Raw genomic sequence first — 19446 nt, 5'->3', positions numbered from 1 at the left:
CTCCTGCCTGCCCGAAAGCTGAGGGGAGTGAGAGGGAAGTACTTGCCAGTCGGCTGTGAAGCGCAGAGGAGCAGGAGGTTGAGAAGGAAGCGAACTGTCCTTCCATGGGTTCCTCCAGGTTCCTGCTATCTCCAGGGCTTAGTTGTTCCTTGACCCAGCAGGTCGATCCCCTCCTGGATGCCCACCAGCTGGAGGTGCTGCTCTCAGTGCTGGAAGACCGAGTCTAGCATTGATCTGAAACTGGCGGTTCCCTCTGAAAATGGTGATTAGACCCTTCAGCGTATAGATCTTTAATTACTATAGCAATCGCTTTGGAACAGGAAGACATCACTGGAGAAAAGCAGGCTCTGGTTAGAGGCAGGCGTTTGGGGTCTGACGTTATTTCTGCTACGTGCTTAAAACGTGCCAGGGCAAGAGGGGCTGCTGAGAAACCTGTATCTTGGCTTTGGTTTGAAGCTGGTCTTCTCAAGAGCTTTTGAAAATACTTTTGAAGTATTTTGGTGGGAAATACTGAACGGAAAACGCCAGTCAAAGTCCTGCCCTACCTGTGCGTGGTAGGGAGACTGAATTGGATATCTGTTTGCCTTAACTTATTTCTTCCAGTGATTGACATAAAACTGGAAAAGCCTCAAGAGCAGCCTGTCAGTGAAGGAGGCTGTTCCTGCTAATACCATGTGGCTTCTACCTTTCTCCAGAACATCACTGCTTTCCCTCCCTTTACTCTTCATTGACTGCAGTGTGAATATTGGCTTGAACCTTCCCCTTTCAGTAATAACATATTGCAGTTCATCATCGCTGGCTGTCTCGTGGAGATGATCTATTAGCTTCACAAGCACACACACACACAAAGAAAATGTCAGTGTCTTCATTATTTATAAGAAAAAAAAAAGCCAAAATATTCCAGCATATTCTAGTTATAACTTTAAAAAAAATAGGTACAATTTCTTAATATTTGTTCCTTTTTTAATATGTTATGATATTGCACTTTGAAATGATGGAAACTGAGTAAGTTTTGAATTGGACTTAGACGAGATGTATGTGCAGAAGAATGCTTGCAAATCTTACCCATTTGATTTCTCTAACAAACTGGAAAAGACTAGACAGCAGTCAGAAACGCAAGCGGAGGTGGCGTATGCTGAGGGTTAAATGCTTATCCTTACAATAATAAAAAAAATTAAACCCAAGCTCTTAATCTTTTGAGCAGAGATAGCCTGACTGGTTTTCAAACCCCCAAATGTTTTTGGAAACCAACCTTAGCAGGGGTTTTGACACCACGAAAGGCTACTGGATTTTTTAGTTCTTGCAGAGGCAACGTGAACACATTTCCAAGAAAGCATACTGAGAAGTGTCTTTCTGAACGGGATGAATGGCTTCTGGAGGATTTGGGGGGGAAGGAAAGGGTGGATGTGCATTAGCAAAACACTTGCAGGAACAGGGAAATATGTTTCGAGTGCGAGATGAGTTTTAAGAACATTTTTTTTCCTTTTATGTAGAACACCAATGAAGTGAATTATTACTGCCTGAGAGATGGGAACGTAACGTTTCGGCTGTTTGGAGGAGAAAGCGTTTTACTTTTTTTTTTGTTTTAGGGGAAATATTAAGTGAATTCAGGACTGGCAATAAAACCTGCCGAAGTGAATTGAAACCTTTTAAATTTGGCAGAAAGAGGAAGGATCAGCTGGATTACCCAGTGGAGATGCTGTGTTCACAGGCAGTTCACGGCTGGGAGAGAGGGGGCGGCGGAAGGGGGGAATTGCACCCGCTTTTCCCTAGCGTGGTCGTAGGTCGACTGGGGAAGGGGTGTTTCCTTTGATCATGCAGAAATCTAGTTGAGAGATCTTAGATGGAAAGGAAGGGAGTTTAATAGGATGGAAACCAACTTATGATTATGCAGATTTATGCCTTTTTTTAGCATTTTTTTATGTTCGGTCTTCCAAGTTGGTTTAGTTTGGTTCACTAGAGCTGTATAGTTTGGTTAAATAACTAGTAATTTAGTTTTCTATTTAACTAGGCTTACAATTAACCGTTTTTCTTTGATATTTATTTCTTTGCTTAATTTTTTACTATTTTCAGTAATTATTTTTCGTTTTGTTTTGCTGAGGAATCCGTTTAGAGCTTTGCTGATGTTGCGAGATGTAGCTACCTGAGAAACACGGAATCGAACACACTAGAAGTGCACCCTTTTAATCTTTACTAGTCATTGTGAAGTTGCTGTGTAAGTTAATAAACACAATTGTAAATACATTGTTTGCTGGGCGAATATGGCTGAGTTACAGTGCAGGAAGGAATTCTTGAGTCTGTGTTGCGATTGCTACTTAAATGAACAATTGCAAGCAAATATTCAGGCTCCTCCTTTGTTCTCTTCTGCCCCTCTACCATCTAAAATAACCACCTGGGGGAGAGAAAGGGAATCGTCCTCACCACCACTTTCACCAGGAAACGGGCATAAAAGATTTGGAATTCTTCATTCCTGAAATGAATGCTAGACTCGTGCCCTGCCCTGGGTTTATAGCAACTCTGCACAACAATAACTTAAAGGCAGAATGAGATGTAAAGTGCTTTTATAATGCAATATTAAAGGCGAGTTTTTTTTGACGTGGCATGTCTTGAAATAAACATCAATGATATGTGACAAAGGATCATTCTTTATTTAAAAGAAACTCTTGGGGGGAAGGAAACCGGCTACTTTTCCTGTATTGTACTGTTCTTAACTGTGCAAAAATGGTTCATCTTGCTGCTTGTTTGGTTTGGTTTGGGTTTTTTTTTTTCTCCTGTGGTTCTTCATGCAACTTATGTTGGTCATCATTTGGCTGTTTTTCACAAGCACATACTTTTTTGCTTCTGATATAACCAAATCCCTACATTTCCCATAGTTACAAGCTTTAAGCACTGGATTTGCAAGGAGCTGGCTTATCCCGTACGGGTTACGGTGGACGAGCAGCTCGGCTGCTTTTAATGGAAGCCGCTTGTGGAGAGTGGCTGCACGTCTGGGAGCAGGTTTGTTCAATGGGCCCGTTATAACTTGCTCTAGAAAAAGGTCTGGAAAGGAGCGTGTCCACGAGCCCAGTGGTTGCAGGAACAAGGATGAGTCACCAGTTTTTTGGGCACTTACCCCAGGAGGGCCCTGAGGTCTGCTCAGGACAGCCAGGTATGTTTAACCGATGTCCTTGCTGATAGTCGGTGCTTAACGTGACTACAGGACTCAATCCTGTCCTAATCTCAGTTTTCCAGAGAAAAGACACTTCCAAAGTGAGCACAGGAGCAACACAGTCTTAATTTTTTTTTTTTGCACCATAATTCCTCGCGCCATCTGTCTAACAGGTTTTAGGTTTTAATTTTATTTTGCTCCATCGACATGGCCAGTAGAACCATGGGAACGGACTTTTTTAATGATGATTTTGTAAACAGTGAAGGTTTCTGCTCTGTTTCTTTTCTCCTCCCCACTCTGGCTTGATTGTTGTACAGTACGTTATGCAGCTATTCCATTACTCATTTTTTGTCTTGATACAAGTAGTTGAAGAAATTGTATAAGGGGAAAAAGGTTCCTTTTCTTCATGTTGGAATGTCACTGGTACCTCAGCTCTGTTTGATAATATGAAACAACAACAAGAAAAAAAATCCTTAGCGCTTGAACTAAATAAATACCTGTCTCATTGGAAAGCTCTGGGTCTCTTCTCTAAGTATGTCCATCAGAACGCAGGTTCCTGGGGGTGCAGGGCGTCAGGCTGCTGCTTCTTGCTCATGCTTTTTGGGTTTGAAGTGCTGCAGGAGGCTTTTTTAAGGGCAAGAGTAAGCTGTGTGGTTGTTTTTGTTGTTGTTTTTTTTTTTTTTTTTGTGGGGTTGTTCTTTTTTGGAGGAAAGATGGTGGAGTTGTGTGCTTACTGTTCCTCCAGTTCTATACGGTGTCTCTGCGATTGTTTCCAGCGATCGACGAGTGATGCCGAGGACGGGTACAGAGAGCACGTCCTCTGCCTGCTGCAGCTGTGCCTTTCTGGTCCTTTCTCGCTCTCGAAATCCAGCTGTTTCCTCCGTTCCCTTTTGCAAAGGTGATTCGGGCGCGTTGTGCGGCCTCACCGCTGCCTGCTTCAGCTTTCCTGGCTGCCTGCTCTGCGATACTGGGGGAGCGAGGGTGGAACAACCCCACCTTCCTTGAGGAGGATCCTCCTTAAGCCTGCATCTTGCTGGAGATGGCAGACGAGGGCTGCGGGGACGGGTAGGTGAGTACCAGTAACAGATGCTCTTTGACGGAGTTATCCTTGTCTAGTATTCTAGGGAAATTAACTGGTTTGGGTCTGGTAACACCAGCAGCCTAACTGCTGTCACTTGTTCAAGCTCTTCTATATTAAAAGGACCATCGGTAAATTGGTCGTTAAATTTGACAAGGAAGAAACTGGAACGTAGTCTTGTAGCTGCGGAGGTGTGCTGGAAGGAGTGATATGGGAACAGCTGTATGGTGAGGCGTGTGGGGACAGGTCACTGGAAGAGGCTTTTGTCACTGGTGGGAGCTTCTGTTCCTTGTCCCTGGCACCTCCAGTCCTGTCCTGGGTGGGAGCACACCTGGGGAGCTGCCCGAGGGCTTTAGGGAACGGGAGGATGCCCCTGAACACAACGCTTTCACCTCTCAAAAGTGGGTTTAGGATTAAGCTGTTTAATATAAGCTGAACTTAATATAAGCGGGTGTTGTCTGCTGGGTATCACTGGAGTGTGACGGTCTCGATTCCTCCTTACTGCTCCCCGTTGCTGTTGAATCACCTTCATGCTGCTGTTGTACGTAGCGTTGGGGCTGTTACCTCAAATTCTGGTATCCCAATTTCCTGCCTATAAAAGGGGACTGGATTAAACTGGAGAGAAGGGGCTGTCTCTGGGCAAGGCTTGGTCTGGGGGCACCCATCAGCTCCAGCGGGGGATGCTGGTCCTGGCCGCTAGCTCATGGCTGCAGCGGGTCAAGCTCTCCACTCCCAACCTTGCTGGTTTTTATTGGACATAAAGTCAGACAGGGAGTGTCTGGCTTGGATTAGAGGGTGCCTCGTGCTGGTGTTTGCTGATGGCTTCTTTGTCTGCTCTGCTGGTGGGGTCAGCCCTGATTTTGCCGGGCTGGAGGAGCCGCAGCATCCTCCTAGCAGCGTCTGCAGAGCTGCTGCAGCAGCCGATGCCGTCCCCTCGCTGCACAGTGTCGGTTTTTGCTTCTAGTGCCCAAATCCTCAGCAAACCAGACTGTGGGAGGGCTCTACCTGATGCAGCAGCGCCTTTTTCCATGCTGGGCATGTACCAGCCCGGAAAGGAATATAAATTGGGGGTGGGCAGGCTGCTTCTCGCCGTGCTACCTGCGACGTGGCTGCGGCAGACACTGCCAACGCTCCCGCAGTCAGGAAAGCAGCTGCGAACACCCGGACCTCAAAACAGCCTCTCCCATCTGCGCTGCCGTAGCGCTCGGTGCTCAGCCTCCTCCTCGAGCTGGCGTTTCCAGGCTCGCGGGGCTGGGTTTTTCATCGATTTGCAAAAGGACCTATTTTTTCCCCCCGCCCCCACTTTAGCCACCTTTTCCTTCCCCACCCTGGGCTGAGTGCGTGCCAAAGTCGAGCACAGCTTTTTATAAGGTATTTGGGATCCTCTCGTAGCGGCTGAACGTAACCGCCCGCCCAGACTGATGCTGTAAACGCCTGGCTCGGGCGTGTCGGGAGTTAAACAATGACATGAGCAATGACATGAGCAGCTCTGCCGTTCCCTGGAGGATGAGTAGGGCAGGGCTGAAGGCAGCTCAGGCTGGGTGATGCTCCCGCTGCCCCACGGCTCTGCCCTGCTGGGTTTGGAGGGAGGAAGCTCTCTGCGAGTGCTGTTTCCGAGTCGAATCTTCCAGGCTTGCCACCTGTTTCCGAGGTTTTTGGGTATAAATTAAAGCCATTTTGACTGCTCGCTGACGGCCACCTGGAGAGCGCTTCTGGAATGAGGACTGTGTTAAAGGCTTGGTTAAAGTTACCGCTAATTAAAGCACTGAAATCGCTCTCTATCCCCCCCTGCACAGCCAATCGCTCCGTCCGCAGTGCTGCGTGTCCTCGGATACAGGGTGTTGGAGGGAGAAAGCGATGTCTATCGATGCTCCCGGGGCTGGCGGTGGACTTGGCACTGACCTTTGCTGCATTTATCCGAGCTCGGGAAGAGGGGACGGGTGGAAATTTGAGGCTCAATGCTGACATTTGCCGCGGTGTAGCAGTCCACGATGCAGCTGCTTTATTTCCAGATAAGTGGTTTTTGATCGCAGCGAGGGTCAAGCGGGCTCCAGCTGATTTCTTCGCTGTGACAATCGGGGACTAATCTTATGAGGCTGTTTGTGGGCGTGCTTGGATGTTAACCGCTTGTGCCTGGTCCTTACTGCAGATCCCACCGCGTTAATCCTCATTTCGGAGGGTTTTTTGAGTTGTTCTGGGCTTCGGCCGGTGCTTGGGGCTTCAGCAGCGCTCACTGCTGGGAGAGAGAGGTCGTACGGGTCTGTATTGAATGGAGCGGGTCAATCCTAATTTCCAGTTCTTGGCACTTGTCCCTCTGGTCCTGCGTCGGTCCCAGTTGGCACCGAAGGCCCCCGGGAAGCCCCTCTCCTGCGGGTGAAGACCTCAGCGGAGCGGAAACCAAGCCAGGTGGTTTTGTGGATGATGGTTTCTGTTGTTTGTGCTTCCACGTTTATTTTTAACATATTTAATTGCTCTTTTGTTTAGCTTCCTAGCGAGGGGTCTGGCTGCCATCAGCTGCTCCCACCGACAGCGTGAAGACCCCAGGAATCTCTGCTGGAGGCGTGTGCTGGTCCGTCGCCGCCCTTCTCGGCGGCCTCGCCTGGATCGCTTGGTGTCCCTGGGTCTTCGGGAGACAGCCCCGCTTGGTCGGATCAGCCCTGGGATGTTCAGGTACCGCAGGGATGGGGAGCCTGGGGGTCTGTCTGAGCTGGAGCTTTCCCAGGTCAGCAGCTGGACGTGGCGTGGACAGGAGTGCCGATTTCCAGGTCTTGCTGCTCTCGGCGAAGCGTTTCCAGATGTTCCCATCTCCAGGCGAGTCTCACCCTCGGGTTATGCACCTTGTGCCGTAAATGCCTGCCGGCAGCTCCTGGCCCGGCGCTGGAGATAGGCTTGCCTAGGAAACGCTCCAGCTTTTCCCAGAGCTGCCAGCTCCTGGGATTGCTGAAGTCCCCGAGAAAAGGGGGTGTAGAGGACATCCCTCTTCTTGGCGTGTCCCTACAAGTGCCTCTTCCCTGCCCAGCCCAAACCTTCTTGCACCCGCAGGTTACGCTGCTGAGACTCGGATGCTTTATTCCCACCGCAGCTGAGCTCGACCCCGGGGTCTCCGCGTCCCAGGCTGCTTCGTTAGCAGCCAGACGCGCTGCCCCGCTTCCTGGCAGATGGGACGGCACTGGGGAGTCTCTGTCGGTGCTAATTGGCGGCGACGGCAGCTGGGGCTGAACCACACTCGGCCCTTGTACCCTGGTACCGTGGGACTTCGTAGTGGGGACAGGAGGTGGCCGCACTCGCCGCAGGGATGCCCCATCCCTCCGCCCTGCGGCGGGTCCTGCTCCCCGGCTTGTTCCCAGCTACGTGGAGCAAAGGGCTGTTGCTCCCGAAGCCCTGCCTTTGGGACCAGGGTGGGGGACACCCTGCAAGGGTCTTCTGGTCCTGCGGGGACAGGTTTAGGCAGCGGTGATGATGGAAAACGGGTCAGAAAGCGGGACAGCAGCCCCACGCGTTAGACGGGGCCAAGCGCGGATCCAGGAGGGAGCGGGGCCAAGCGCTGTTCAGCCTCCGCGCAGCTCGTTTCCCATCCCATGTGCATCCCAAAAGCAGTCATGGGTTTGTCGTTTCATTTCTTGTGTCCCCCCCCCACCGTTGCAGCAGGAATAACGGCGGGGGGCCTGGGGATCGGCGGCAGACGGGGGCGCGTGGTGCCGCGGGGAGGTGTAGAGGTGAGTGTGCCGTACGCGAGACCCGGGCGGGGAAACGGGAGAAGGAAGAAGGGATGAGGGCGCAGAGGGGTGTACGGGGCCGGATCCTTCCCCTCTCCGCCCCTTGGAAGCCGGGGTTTGTGTGCTGGGATACGTGCGGCGATGGAGGGGCTGTGGGAGAAACCCTTAGCTTAGAAAATGCTAAATTTTATCTAAAAGCAGGGGGCAGGCAAACCTCGGCTTCTCTCTTCTTTGCGAATTAAACAGTCCCAGTGATGCTTTTAAACCATTTCGAGGCTTAAATCGAGGCTGCCTTCACGAAGGGAGACGGCTCATCCCGCGGGTCTGAATTTGGGATGCAAAGGAAGGAGCCGCTCTGCCGGCACGCGATCGTGGTCCTCGATGGAACCGCGGTGAGCAGGATTTCGTGGGCAGCTTTTGTCCCTCCTGCGTCTCTTCGGGGCCACCGTGCCACGTTCAGAGGCTGCGAGCGGGGACCCCGAGACCCTGCGGTGCCGGGGACCGCGTCGGGGTGCCGCGAGCTCTGCTCAAGCCCTGGTTTTGCAAGAAGCGGGGCGCGTTTTCGAGCCTGCCAGTAGCCCGTCCCTCCCCTCGAGCTGCCCTCGGAGCTCCCGCTTGAAAAGGGGGTGCAGGAGGAGACGGGGGGAGCTGGTGACACCCACGCGCAGCTCTCGAGGGGGACCCAAACCTTCCCACCCCCTGAAATCGCTGAGGATGAGCAGCTCCCTCCTCATCCTCAATCACCCGCAGGCTGGGTCTCATTTTTCGCTGCCTTTATTAGACTGCTGATAGCTTTTTTGTTTTTCTTTTTTCTCTCCAAAAATCGATGCAGTTGACGGGAGCGGGTTTGCAGCAGCAGCGAGGCAAGGGAGGCGGGGGGAGGATGAGGATGGTGTTTGGGGACATCCCGATCCCCCGTCAGGCGCAGGGATGAACTGATCTGGGGCTCTAACGGCGAGAGCGGGTGGGGGCGCTGGTGTCATTAGGGTTTTTTTTTTTTAACCTAGCTATGGTTTTTGTTTGTAATTCTTGAATTTGTTTAATATCGATGGTGTCTCCAGGATAAAATCATGCCTCTAAGGGCGATGCTCGGCAGCTGCGCCGCTCCCCTTCCCTCGACATCTGCCTGGTGCTGCCCAACGCCGTGCAAAAAACGTGAGCTGCCACTTGTCCCCTGGCCTGAGGGCCACCCAAAGGGACCCTCCCCTACCTCAATCCCAAATCCCTGCTTCGAAGATCCCAGCTTGGCTGCCGGAAAGGGTCCCTGGTCCCCGGGGAGAGCTGCCCTTGTCCCCAGGTGATTTCTCCCCCTTCCCAAAAATCAGGGTGAAACTCAAGATGCTGCCTGTCCCTCCCGCAGTGACTGCCGCTTGGCTGGAGAAGTTGTGGTATTCCCAGGGCTCTTCCTAGCCCCAATTCCCAGGAGTTTAGCCCCAATTCCCAGGGGGTTTTGCACTATTTCAGCTCGGCCAGGCCCAGGGGACCAGCGCGAGGCTGGAAGGGGGTGGAAATCCTGCCAAGATTTTCATCCCCCTTCATCTTTTATCGAACCCATCTCTCTAGCATGCCTGGGCTTGCCTCTCCTGTCAGCACCCACTCTCGCCCCGGTGCTGGAGCCTCCCCCCAAAAAAATCAGCCATCTCCCCAGCATAGCTGTTCGGAGCAGCACCCGCTCTCCTCCTCGGTCCAAAAACCCAGGTATTTCTGCGGCCAGCTCCCCGTAGAGATTTGGGGTAGGGAATTGAGCCAGGTTTTGGGGCTCGGACACTGCACCCTCCCCTCTGCCGACGGTCCCGGCAGCTCCCTAGGCCCTTTGCCGATGGGAATCGGACACTGTGGGGTTTTGGGGTAGGTTTTTTGGGGTCTCTGAAGCACATGAGGGTTATTTAATGCAAAAGCCGGGGCTGGGAGGAGGATATGGGATGGGTTTGGGGCTGGGTCTCTGTCCCCAGAGTGCAGGGTGCCGAGCAGGTTGTTTTCGGGAGGCTCATGGCGGTACCAAGCCAGCGGGGAGTTAAACTGGGCTGGGGAGGCAAAGGGGGCTGTGGCGGGGGGCTGCAACCCAGTTTAGGGGGGCCGCGTCCTACGGGAGGAGAGTGCGGGGCTGCTAAAACCAGCACGGCATCCACATGAAGGAGCCCAGGGCAGCGCCGGTGGCAGCCCCCGCCAGCAGCCCCAAGGCCATCTGGTCGCCGGAGACCCGGTAGGGATCCTCACGGACGATGACGTGGGTCACCCCGGGAGCTGCAAGGCAAAAAAGGGGGTGAGTGGGGGGGGTTGGCGGGGGGACACCGTCCTCCTGGCACCCCCGATGCCAACGGAGGGCCCGGAGGTGCCATCAAGGGGTGCGACTGGAATGGGATGGCTGTCACCCGAGTCCCCTGTGTAGCCACGGCTCCAGCGTCCCCACCCCGGCAAACAGCCCCCGCCCTGAATGGGCTGCGCTGCACCGAGTTTGCCAGGTCTCAGCCCATCGGCTCCTGGGTGCCGGGCATCGATTCCCCAAACCGCAAAACCATCGCTCGGGGGATCCGTGTGCTGAGGGGCGAGCTGTGACGCCCTGGCCAAATTAAGCACCCCCTGGCTGGTAATAAGGCGGAGCATCAAACGAACACTGGGGAGGGACGGGGTGAATTAGGATCCAGCCAATGACCCTGAGCTGCTGGACGGGGCCACCCACCTCCGTACTGGTGGCCGTAGTGGCCGGAGCTGATGTAGGCGGTCTGGTGGGAGTCAAGGGCCACCGTCTGGTAGTAGTCGTCGTCGTAAGGGTCGTAGACGTGCACCTGGGAGCGGTGGGAGCGCGGCGTGAGGCTGGGGTCCAGACCGGGGCCGCACGGTGAAGCCACAACGCAGCCGGTGTGGCCGTGCCAGTGCAGTGCCTCAGTTTCCCCCATGTGTGACGGGGACCTGAATCGTTTCGGTTCCCCTGTTCTGCTGAAAGGGGGACCCAGAGCGTCCGAAATGCCGGGGGCAGCAAGCACCCGAATCGCCTACCTGTGCTCAGGTCACCTTAACTCTGCCCCCCGTCACCCCAGACCGCTGAACGGGGTCACCCTCGGCTTTGTCGTCTTCCGTTGGTGGCATCACGAGCAGAGTGCTCTGTCACTGCCGCTTCTCCTCAACCTTCTTCCCCCTCTGGCTCCAGGGGCTTTACTCCCTGTGCCCCCCTGGGTGCAGGGTCTTGGGGGGCCACCCCGAGCTCAGCATCAGCCCTGGGGCGGGGCTGGGGTTGGTGTAACCGCCACCCGCGCCTGCCTGAAGCCCGTGCCCCTCTTTTGGGGGATGAAGCCTCACCGGGGTGGATTTAGCCTCCAGCACGGCCATCTTCCAAGCGCTGCAAACAAAACAGAGGGACCCGGTTTTGGGGTGTGCTGGGGGGGGTGGGAATTGTCCCCATGGGGCTGGACGGCAGCTCCACGGGCACACGCGTCCCCCTCCCTCCCCTCCCAGTGACGTGGCTGCGGCCGCGAGGCTGGCGCTAATCTTTAATTCCCTATTAGCCAGCGCTGGGCTAATAGGTGGGGATGGGATGGTGCCGGGAGGTACCCGACGCCACGGGGATGGGCACAGGGCTTGAACGCTGTCCCTGGGAACGGCTCTGGCTAAAATAAGGGCAGGCATCTGGAAAATGGCATCTAAATTGGGGGGAAAAGCAGGTAACAGATGAATTTCCATTCAAGTGGGGTCAAGCTCAATTGATCAAGCTCAGCTTGGCCACGGCTGAACATCTCCCTCCATCTAAGTTCAGCTGAAGGTTTCCCACTTTTTATTTTTTATAAATTGGTAAGATTTTTATTAAAAAAAAATCAATTTTTCTAAAAATAAAATTCCTAATTTTTATAGGAATAAATAGAAGGGGAACAGTGCTGAAAGTGGGTGTTTCCTCCTGCTGGGCATGGCCTTAAGCCAGTAAGGACTTCACTCTCACATTATTTATCGCCAAATACCGATGAAAAACCCTTCCCTGGTGATCCTTGGTCAGGCCGAGAGGTGATTTCTCGTCCAGGAGGGAAACCCGCCCCGCAGGAGACCAACTGCTTAAAAATAGCTGCTTTTGGCTCTGAATTACTCAAATCTCCACCTGTGCCTATCACCCTGTGAGCGAACGCTGGCGTTTGAGAAAACGAGGGCTGTGTGGGGCTTTAGCCACGAGTGGGACGTGGTGGGAGCAGGACGGGGCTCTCCCGCGGCCGAGGCTCTTTCCAGGCTCAGATAATTCAGATGAAAAAGCCGCCAAGGGGGATTTCAGTGCCGCCGCGGCGGGATTTCAGCTTACACGGCGTCGTCCTTGCTCTCGGCACACAGCGTTGTCTTGGAGCCGTCCCGCAGCACGACGGTCAGCAGGCAGTCGCGGCTCTTCCCCTCGGGTGGCTGCACGTCTGGAAAGAGAAGGGGCAGGATCTGGCCTCAGCAAAAGAGATGCCCTGGAGACCCTCCCCATCCCCCCACGGACCCTCTCGGGAGAGGGTCGGGCTCCAAATCACCCCTGGCAGGAGCAACCCCCCCATGTTGCTGTTAACAGATGCAACCATTAAAAAACCGCTGGGCCACCGTGCTCGCAATTTTGTCTCCATCTCCACTTGCAAGACACGGTCGGGATCTCAAAGGTTAAAAGCAAACACGAGCAAAGAGCTGGCGAGCAGAAACTTCCACCCCCACGGCAGAAAGAAAATGGAAGAACAGAAAATTGCCAAAAATCTCGGCCGAGCTGCGTTTGCTTTGCGTTTGCCAGATTGCAGCAGGCACCCAAATTTTGTTGAAGCGCGAGACGCTCGCCGCTGGGGTTGGATCACGCGCAAGAACAAAGTCTTAAATCCACGAGGCTCGTTTATGCCTGCACCTTCCCCCAGCTCAAAGCTGGGCGGGACCCTCTGGTGAGGACAAACCTTTGGGTTCATGCTCCCACCGCGGCATCCCGGCTTCACTGCCGCCGCTCGCAGCCCAAGAAAGGCGCTTTGTGCGGCGGCCGTGGGCTGCCGGGGCCGAGCCGAGCTGCTGCTTTGTTCTCCTTGTTTGTGCGAGACGGCGAGGGATGAGTCAGGGCCGTGGGATCGTGTTTTGAACAAGCACAAACCAGGAGGAGAGTTCTTCCTTCCCCGTGGAAAAGCAACAGAAGAGAAGATGCAACGTGCATCTCATGGGGGACGGCCTGGCGCTGGCTGGGAACTAGAAAGGGGGTGAATTAGGCTGCCTGGGTTTCCTTGGGGGTATCCTGGATGTGCACAAGCACGTTTCAGACCCGCAGAGCGTCAGTTAAAAGGGATACAGCCAGGCAGAGAGCCCTGCACGGGGTGGGCTTGGGGACATGGGGCTTGGGGACACCGTGGGGCTTTGCTCACCTCTGCACTCGAGGCCAGTCCTCACATCCCGGCAGCTGTATTTGACGTGGATCCGGCCGTCCATGTCGCGCTGCGTCTCGTCGTGGTAGTAAACCAAGCTGCCGTCCAGGTAGAGGACGAACCAGTTTCTTTTCCAGCGGCGCAGGATGGAGCCTGATGGGATGGGGAGGAGGTGAAGGACCCCAGCGCGCTCACAAGACCCAGCACCGTCCCCCAAATTTGCAGCGGGATTTCGCCACCCCCTGCAAGAACCACTGCATCCCGCAGGGCGCCCGTGCCTGGCACGAGCATCCTGGGCAGCGTGACCAGGTGGCTTTAAATTAAAAAAGGGCTGCCAAAAAAAGCCATCAGGGCATCTTGGCGCTTGCCCTGCTGTGCGTGCGGGACCAGATCCAGCCCCGGACGTGGAGCCCCGCGTCTTGTTTTCATGGCAGACGGCCCCTCTCTCCTCTTACGTAAATCCGCAAGCGGCTGAGCCGCGATTTCCTCGCTGCTATGGATTAACTGCCCAGGTCGGGGACCGTCCCCGCCCCCCCTGCACCTCCTCCCAGCATCCCAGAGCCAAAACCTCTCTAGGTTTTTTTTTGAGGGGCCTCCCAACCTGGAAAGCTCAAGGGTCGCACTTACTCTGCCGCCAAAGCCAACCGCTCTTCACCAGCGCCATGGCTGCGGGAGGGTTTTCCGGACCTGCTGGCACGGGAAAAATAACAGGGTTAAAATAGCCGCTCCTGCCTCACCTGCGGCTTTTCCCCTGGTTCTCACCTCCCCACGGCTCCAGGAGCAAAGCGAGATGGGGATTCACCCTCCTTGCCCCTTTTTTTGGGGGGGGATGAGCTGAGCGCACGGGTTAATCGGGGTTAGACAGACGTGGGATTTTGTCATCTGGGAAACATCACGAAGGCAGGGAGGAGGAACTCCAGCCACCTTTCTTTCTGACTTTAATCTCATTGGGATTTAGGGATTATCATCCCGTGGAGGTAAGTGGAGAAATCGGGGCCATGCATGAAAACAGGCAGTAACTCCCCACGGTCCCAGTAACTTTCCACGGTAAACGACAGCCATGTTTGTTTGTTTTCCCTGCCTGGATGGAAATTAGTCCTTAATAAGGCCATGAAGTCATCACTCCCCAGGTCCCTGAGCAGAGCCAACACCCCAGGGCCAGGCAGGAGCGGTTCTGTGGCCATGGCCCCCCTCATCCACCCATTAACCAGGGACGCCAGTGCCCCGATGATGGGAGCTCGGCACCCCAGGACAGCCTCCAGGACCACCAAGCTGGCTCTTCTCTTGGTCTGGGGGCACGCTGAAGCGCAGACCCCCACCCAGTACCTCTGTGCCTCGGTACCTGTGTTACCCAGTGCCCGAATCCCCGGGTATCCACATCCCCCTGGAGTCCGCAGCCCTGGTACCCTCATCCCCCCACTGCCTGCATCCCTCAGAAATCACAGCCCCTGGTACCTGCACCCCCCAGAAATCGCAGCCCCTGGCACCTACATCCCCTGGCACCCTTGCCCTCCTGTACTCACACCCCCCTGGTACCCCCATCCCTCAGTACTCGCATTCCCGTGGCACCCTCATCCCCCTGTATTTGCAGCCCCCTGGTACCCACATCTAGTGCCCTCGTCCCACATCCCCCAGTACCCACACCCCTTGGCATCTTCCCCCCCCCCCCCCCCCGTACCCACATTTTGGGGCACCCCCTTTCTGCATCCCTCTGGTACCCACATCCCTCGGTACTGGCACTGCCTGGTACCCTCACTCGCCCCAGTACCCACATCCCCAGTACTGCCATCCCCCGGTACCCCCATCCAGGTACCCCCATCCAGATACCCCCCATCTCCCGTACCCCCATCCCCCGTACCCCCACCTCCCGGTAGTCGCAGCCCCCCCCGCCGGCTCCCCCCTCCCCAGCCCCCCGGAGCCGCCCCGCACATCCCTCACCGGGAGAAGGCGGCGCGGCGGGTCCCGGCTGCGGGCAGCGCTGCGCTCTGCTCCCGCTGCCCGGCCCTGCCCGGCGCTGCCCGCCCGCGCTGCCCGCCGGGAGCTGTAGTCCGGTACCGGCAGGGGCGGGCAGGAGCGGGGCGGCGGGTTCGGCTGGGTGGAAGCATCCTAAAGTGCCGGCCAGAGGGAAAATAGCGCTTTTTAGTAATTTATCCCAAAAAAGCACATGCCCGGTGCCGGCGAGGCCGGGATGCTAGCGGGCTGGTGGCACCGGTGATGCCCGTGGTTGATCCAGCCGCGACCCACCGAGGAGTCGGGATCCAGCACCCCCAAGCCCCAGTTTCTCCCCAGAGCCCCCCTTTTTCCTCCGGAGATGGAGCAGCCAGCAGTCGGGAGAAGCTGGGCAGTCGCGGGGGTCCGGACTGGAACTACGGGGGTCGTAAATAACCCAGGTGCTGGTGGCAGCGGCATGGGTGCCCTTGGGAGGGCTCAGCCCAAACGGGAGCCCCAAAGCCATGCCCAGGGCAGCGAGGGGATGCCCGGGGGTCTCCTGTCCCACGCAGAGGTGGGACCAGAGCTGGGCATGGGGAGATGAGGTGTTTGGGGGATGCAGGACACCTGCGGTGCTGGGAATGGGTCTGAGGAAGTGTTTAATGCCACAACGGGATCCCGCCAGAGCGAGCACCAGGGCCACGCCACTGGCAGGAGCATAAATCAGGAACAACCCAAATTTTAAGCACCTAAGTGCTCGGCTGAATTGAATTTCTGAGTGGGGTGACACCCTCTGGGTTAAAATCAAGGTCTGACCTGGCTCCTGCTGGAGTTAAGAGCAAAACTGTCCTCGACTCCGGAGAGAGGTGGGCTCCAGTCGCACGTGCTCAAAGGCTGCAGGGTTGGAAAAGCTTCTGGAGTTGTCGCTGCACGGTACTGGAACCCTTTGCCCTGCTTGAGACGGCCAAGGCTTTGCAAACCTGTTGGGAGCAAAACAAAATGGAGGTTAGGAGCAGAGGAGAGCCCGGGATGCATCCCTGCGCCCGGCCGGCAGCTGGCGGAGACGTGGTCCCCGGCCCCCGGGCAGATTTGGAAATCGCAGACTGGGGAACTGCGGGGAAAACACGAGGTTGAATTATTCAGGGAGATCAAGAGCCAAGAATCACCCAACCCCTCTTATCCACTCCCCTTCTTCCACAAAATAAAGGCCAGCAAGGAATAGCTATGTATTTTTTATATGTATCTCTCCATGCACGTACGTAGGGCATGCCCAGGCGAACGTGCGGGTGTTACCCACAGCAGGCAGGATTTGTGCGTGGGCAGGGATGCGTTTCTATCGAGACAAGCCTGCGGTGGGATCCCAGAGCCTCTCCCAAAGCCTCTTTTGCCACCCGGGGAAGGAAACAGCACATTTCCTACGGCTCCACTCGCGCGCTGGAAACGTTCAGGCCTGAGACAATGTAGGGAGCGCAATTCCCGGCGGCTGGCTGGCGTTACGTGGCTTAAAATACAAGTCAGGTTATTTATAGTCAAGGCTGGGCTGATAATAAAGATGTTTATTAAGCATTTGGCAGCCCTTAATGCAAAAAAAACCCTCATCTATTCCAGCAGGCTTTTCAATGTAAAGCCCTTTCCCCTCCCCTCCCTCCAGCGCTGGCTTTACTGCGGTGAACAGCAGAAGGAATGAAATTAATCCAGCAGCACGTAGGTTGATGACAAAGGAGTTAATTGCAATCGCCCCATCGGCCGGGGCACACAAACGCACCCCCGCGCATCCCTCCACGCTGGTTATCGGGCTGCAAAACACCCTGGTCGTGCTAAATATTTCAGGGCCTTACATTGGAAATCAGGGGTTGGGCCAGATACTTTGTTTTGCGATGAATTAATAAAAAAGTTCCCTTAGGAAGGGATTTGGGCTGAAATTTGGATTTACTCCGGGGTATCCATCAGTATCGGGCTGCCCCTCCGTAGGTAGACGTATGCCACAGTTTGGTATAAATTGTTCTCAAAGCTTTTCCGCTGTGTTATCGTGAGCTCTGCCACAGGACTGGAATAATTTGTCTCCTTGACAGCAAAAGGACACGCCATCGAGTGAAATAAATAGATACGGTATTTAAAATGGCAGCAGATTTTCATGGGGTTGAAAATCTATAGCATTGCACTAATGGGTTCTGCTTGGCTGCAGCCCCCGGTCGGTTGGCAGACAAGACATCAAGTTTATTCCAAGAAGGAGAGGAGGGAAACAACAACAACAACAACAAAAAAGCAGAAATAAAACCCCCAGGGAGCAAACATCAACGCAGCCCACGTGTTTGTGATGGACAGGCTGAAACGGCAGGCGTCGGGGATTGCAAACCGAACGTGGCACCATTAAAACATCCCCGAATCGCTCTGCTTTCCTCTGGGGAAGAAAATAATGCTGGTGCGCGATTTTGGGGGCTTGGTTTATTTATTTTTTGCAAACTGGGGTTTTATTTTTTGGTTAGATGGGATAAATCTGGGGCACGCTGGGTGGAAACGGTGACGTGAGGAGCCAGGAGGTTATTTCCAGCCAGCAAAGCTGCGCAGGTGGAAGAAGGGAAGAGGGTGCAATTGGGAACAGCCTCAGCCCCCTTGCCCAGTGGAGCCAAATCATGGATTTCCCCTCATTTTCCGTAGCAATCTGGTGCTGCTCCGTAAAAGAGACAGACTTTGAAACTTCCAGTTCGTTTTTCCTCCAGCTGGGCTCCGTCTGTGTCTCACCCGGGGGGTCATTAACAGCAAGAAGCTGTCACAAAGCAGTCGCTTGGTGCCTGGTGGAGATCTCCCCCCAGCCAAAGCCTTGGGTTTTGGGTATGAAACAAAGGATTTTTGAAACTCTTCCCGTGTCTCCCGTGCTGTAGAAAACCAGCATCTCCCCTGGTGGGTCTCCCCTGTCTCCTCCTGCTGTGGAGGCAGATGGGCAGAAGCTCTGGGGGTTTGGACGCGCTGTCCCTGTGCTTGAAGCCGGGGAGAGCCGCGGGTGAGGACACCCCAACGTTTGCTCTTTCTCTTACTAACATGCATTGGGATAGGTCACACAGGGTACCTGGCTCACAGGGCGGATAAAACCCCCACGGTGGGCTGTTAAAGAGCCCCCAAATCCCGCTGGAGGCTCCTTTTACTGTACAACGTCGGGCATCACTGCGGCTGAGCACGTCCCATCGGTGCCACCAGCATCCTCTACCCTGCGGAAGAAAGGTACAAGGAGAAATGTTTCCTTTGACATGGTTTTCACGACACCCCCTGCACCAGTGTGTCCAAGGGGTGAGAAACTGAAGTGAGCAGCTCAGGTGTGACCCTTGCCACCCCTGGGACACCCCCGTCCCAATTCCACCTCCCCAGGGGGTGGTTTGATGTCAATCACTTGGGAAACAAAATCACCAGCGAGAATCTTCAGGAAAAGCAAAATACTCCAAACAGCACTGAGTGGTGTGACAGGAGGGATCAAGGACGCGGGGACGTACCCTATTGGTGTCAGTCCCTGGGTGAAGTCCCATAGGAATTTAATTCTCTACCTCCCGGACACCAGCACTTCCCCAGAATACTCCTTTCCCACCCTAAAACCGGGGCGCTGAGCTGCGGTGATGCAGTTTGCACCCACCTCATAGCCGTGTGCACCAGCGGGTGCTGCCGGTCCCTCCTAAAAGGTTTTGTGTGAATTTTTCACCCCTGCTCCTGCATGAAAAATTAAAGTGCTCGTTTGCGTTCCCAGAGAAGGGCTCTTTCCCCCTCCCTGGGCCACGGGGGGCCAGCAGCCGCCTCCCGCAAATACTGAGGGAGTGGCTGCCCACCCCCCCCCAAACGTGGGGCAAAGGGTTTCGGCAGGGAAGCGGGGAAGGGAGGAGTGGGCTGGGGTCTGCGCCCTGGAGAGGGTGAGTGGGGAGGGTTTGAGTTGAGCAGAACGTGGGGCGAGGGGCTGGTTTGGGGTGTGAGGAGAGGGGACGGGGCAAAGCCAGGCCAGGGCGGGAGGAGGAGGCGGGAGGGGGGGCCCAATGCCGGGCCCCGAGGCTCTCTCCTCCTCTCCCGCCGCGGGCCTGGCTGCTGTAGGCCCCGTGGCCCCCGCACTCGCCGGGCGGCCCGCGGGCCATCTCCCGGAGCCGGGGCCAGACCCCAGGGGACCCGCGGAGCCCTGCCTTCCACGGCCCGGTGGGGGATCCCCGCCGCGGCCCGCGTCCCCCCCTCAGCCCGCGCGGACTACAACTCCCGTCATGC

At 55.4% G+C, this 19446-nt stretch overlaps 2 protein-coding genes and 1 long non-coding RNA gene across 8 annotated transcripts in view; 2 read left to right on the top strand and 1 right to left on the bottom strand.

Moving 5' to 3' along the window:
* RAB6A (RAB6A, member RAS oncogene family) overlaps positions 1–3660 on the top strand; it is a 66543-nt gene extending 62883 nt beyond the window's left edge. For all 5 annotated transcript variants that reach the window (XM_075140402.1, XM_075140401.1, XM_075140405.1 and 2 more), the window contains one exon: positions 604–3660. In XM_075140402.1, the coding sequence (XP_074996503.1) occupies positions 604–668 (65 nt within the window). In that variant the 3' untranslated portion in view covers positions 669–3660. The remainder of the gene's footprint in view (positions 1–603) is intronic.
* Positions 3661–6618: 2958 nt separating this feature from the next.
* Positions 6619–8567, top strand: LOC142077963 (uncharacterized). Its single transcript, XR_012672093.1, has 3 exons — positions 6619–6632; positions 6719–6896; positions 7872–8567. It is a non-coding gene; the product is annotated as an uncharacterized LOC142077963 (long non-coding RNA).
* Positions 8568–8703: 136 nt separating this feature from the next.
* On the bottom strand, positions 8704–19117 carry PLEKHB1 (pleckstrin homology domain containing B1). Of its 2 annotated transcripts, none has more exons than XM_075140399.1 (10): positions 18836–19117; positions 18281–18419; positions 16030–16193; positions 15223–15390; positions 13912–13974; positions 13285–13437; positions 12222–12324; positions 11240–11279; positions 10623–10728; positions 8704–10186 (listed from the first exon to the last, which is right to left on the bottom strand). In XM_075140399.1, the coding sequence occupies exons 5-10, from the start codon at positions 13946–13948 to the stop codon at positions 10050–10052; spliced, it is 576 nt and encodes a 191-aa protein (XP_074996500.1). In that variant the 5' UTR covers positions 13949–13974; positions 15223–15390; positions 16030–16193; positions 18281–18419; positions 18836–19117; the 3' UTR covers positions 8704–10049. The 2 variants fall into 2 exon arrangements, with proteins under 2 accessions (XP_074996500.1, XP_074996499.1); XM_075140398.1 differs by having other exon boundaries at positions 13912–13971.
* Between the last annotated feature and the right edge of the window lie 329 nt (positions 19118–19446).

Source organism: Calonectris borealis, chromosome 1, assembly GCF_964195595.1.
Source record: "Calonectris borealis chromosome 1, bCalBor7.hap1.2, whole genome shotgun sequence".
In the NCBI taxonomy this organism is placed as follows: domain Eukaryota; kingdom Metazoa; phylum Chordata; class Aves; order Procellariiformes; family Procellariidae; genus Calonectris; species Calonectris borealis.
This window is presented reverse-complemented; position numbering and strand designations above follow the sequence as displayed.

Coding starts and splice junctions, on each gene's coding strand:
- PLEKHB1 (XM_075140399.1), bottom strand. CDS start 13,948: ATGGCGCTGGTGAAGAGCGGTTGGCTTTGGCGGCAGA. Junction 12,325..13,284: donor GACTGGCCTCGAGTGCAGAG/GTGAGCAAAGCC, acceptor TTCTCTTTCCAG/ACGTGCAGCCACCCGAGGGG. Junction 10,187..10,622: donor CTACGGCCACCAGTACGGAG/GTGGGTGGCCCC, acceptor TTTGCCTTGCAG/CTCCCGGGGTGACCCACGTC.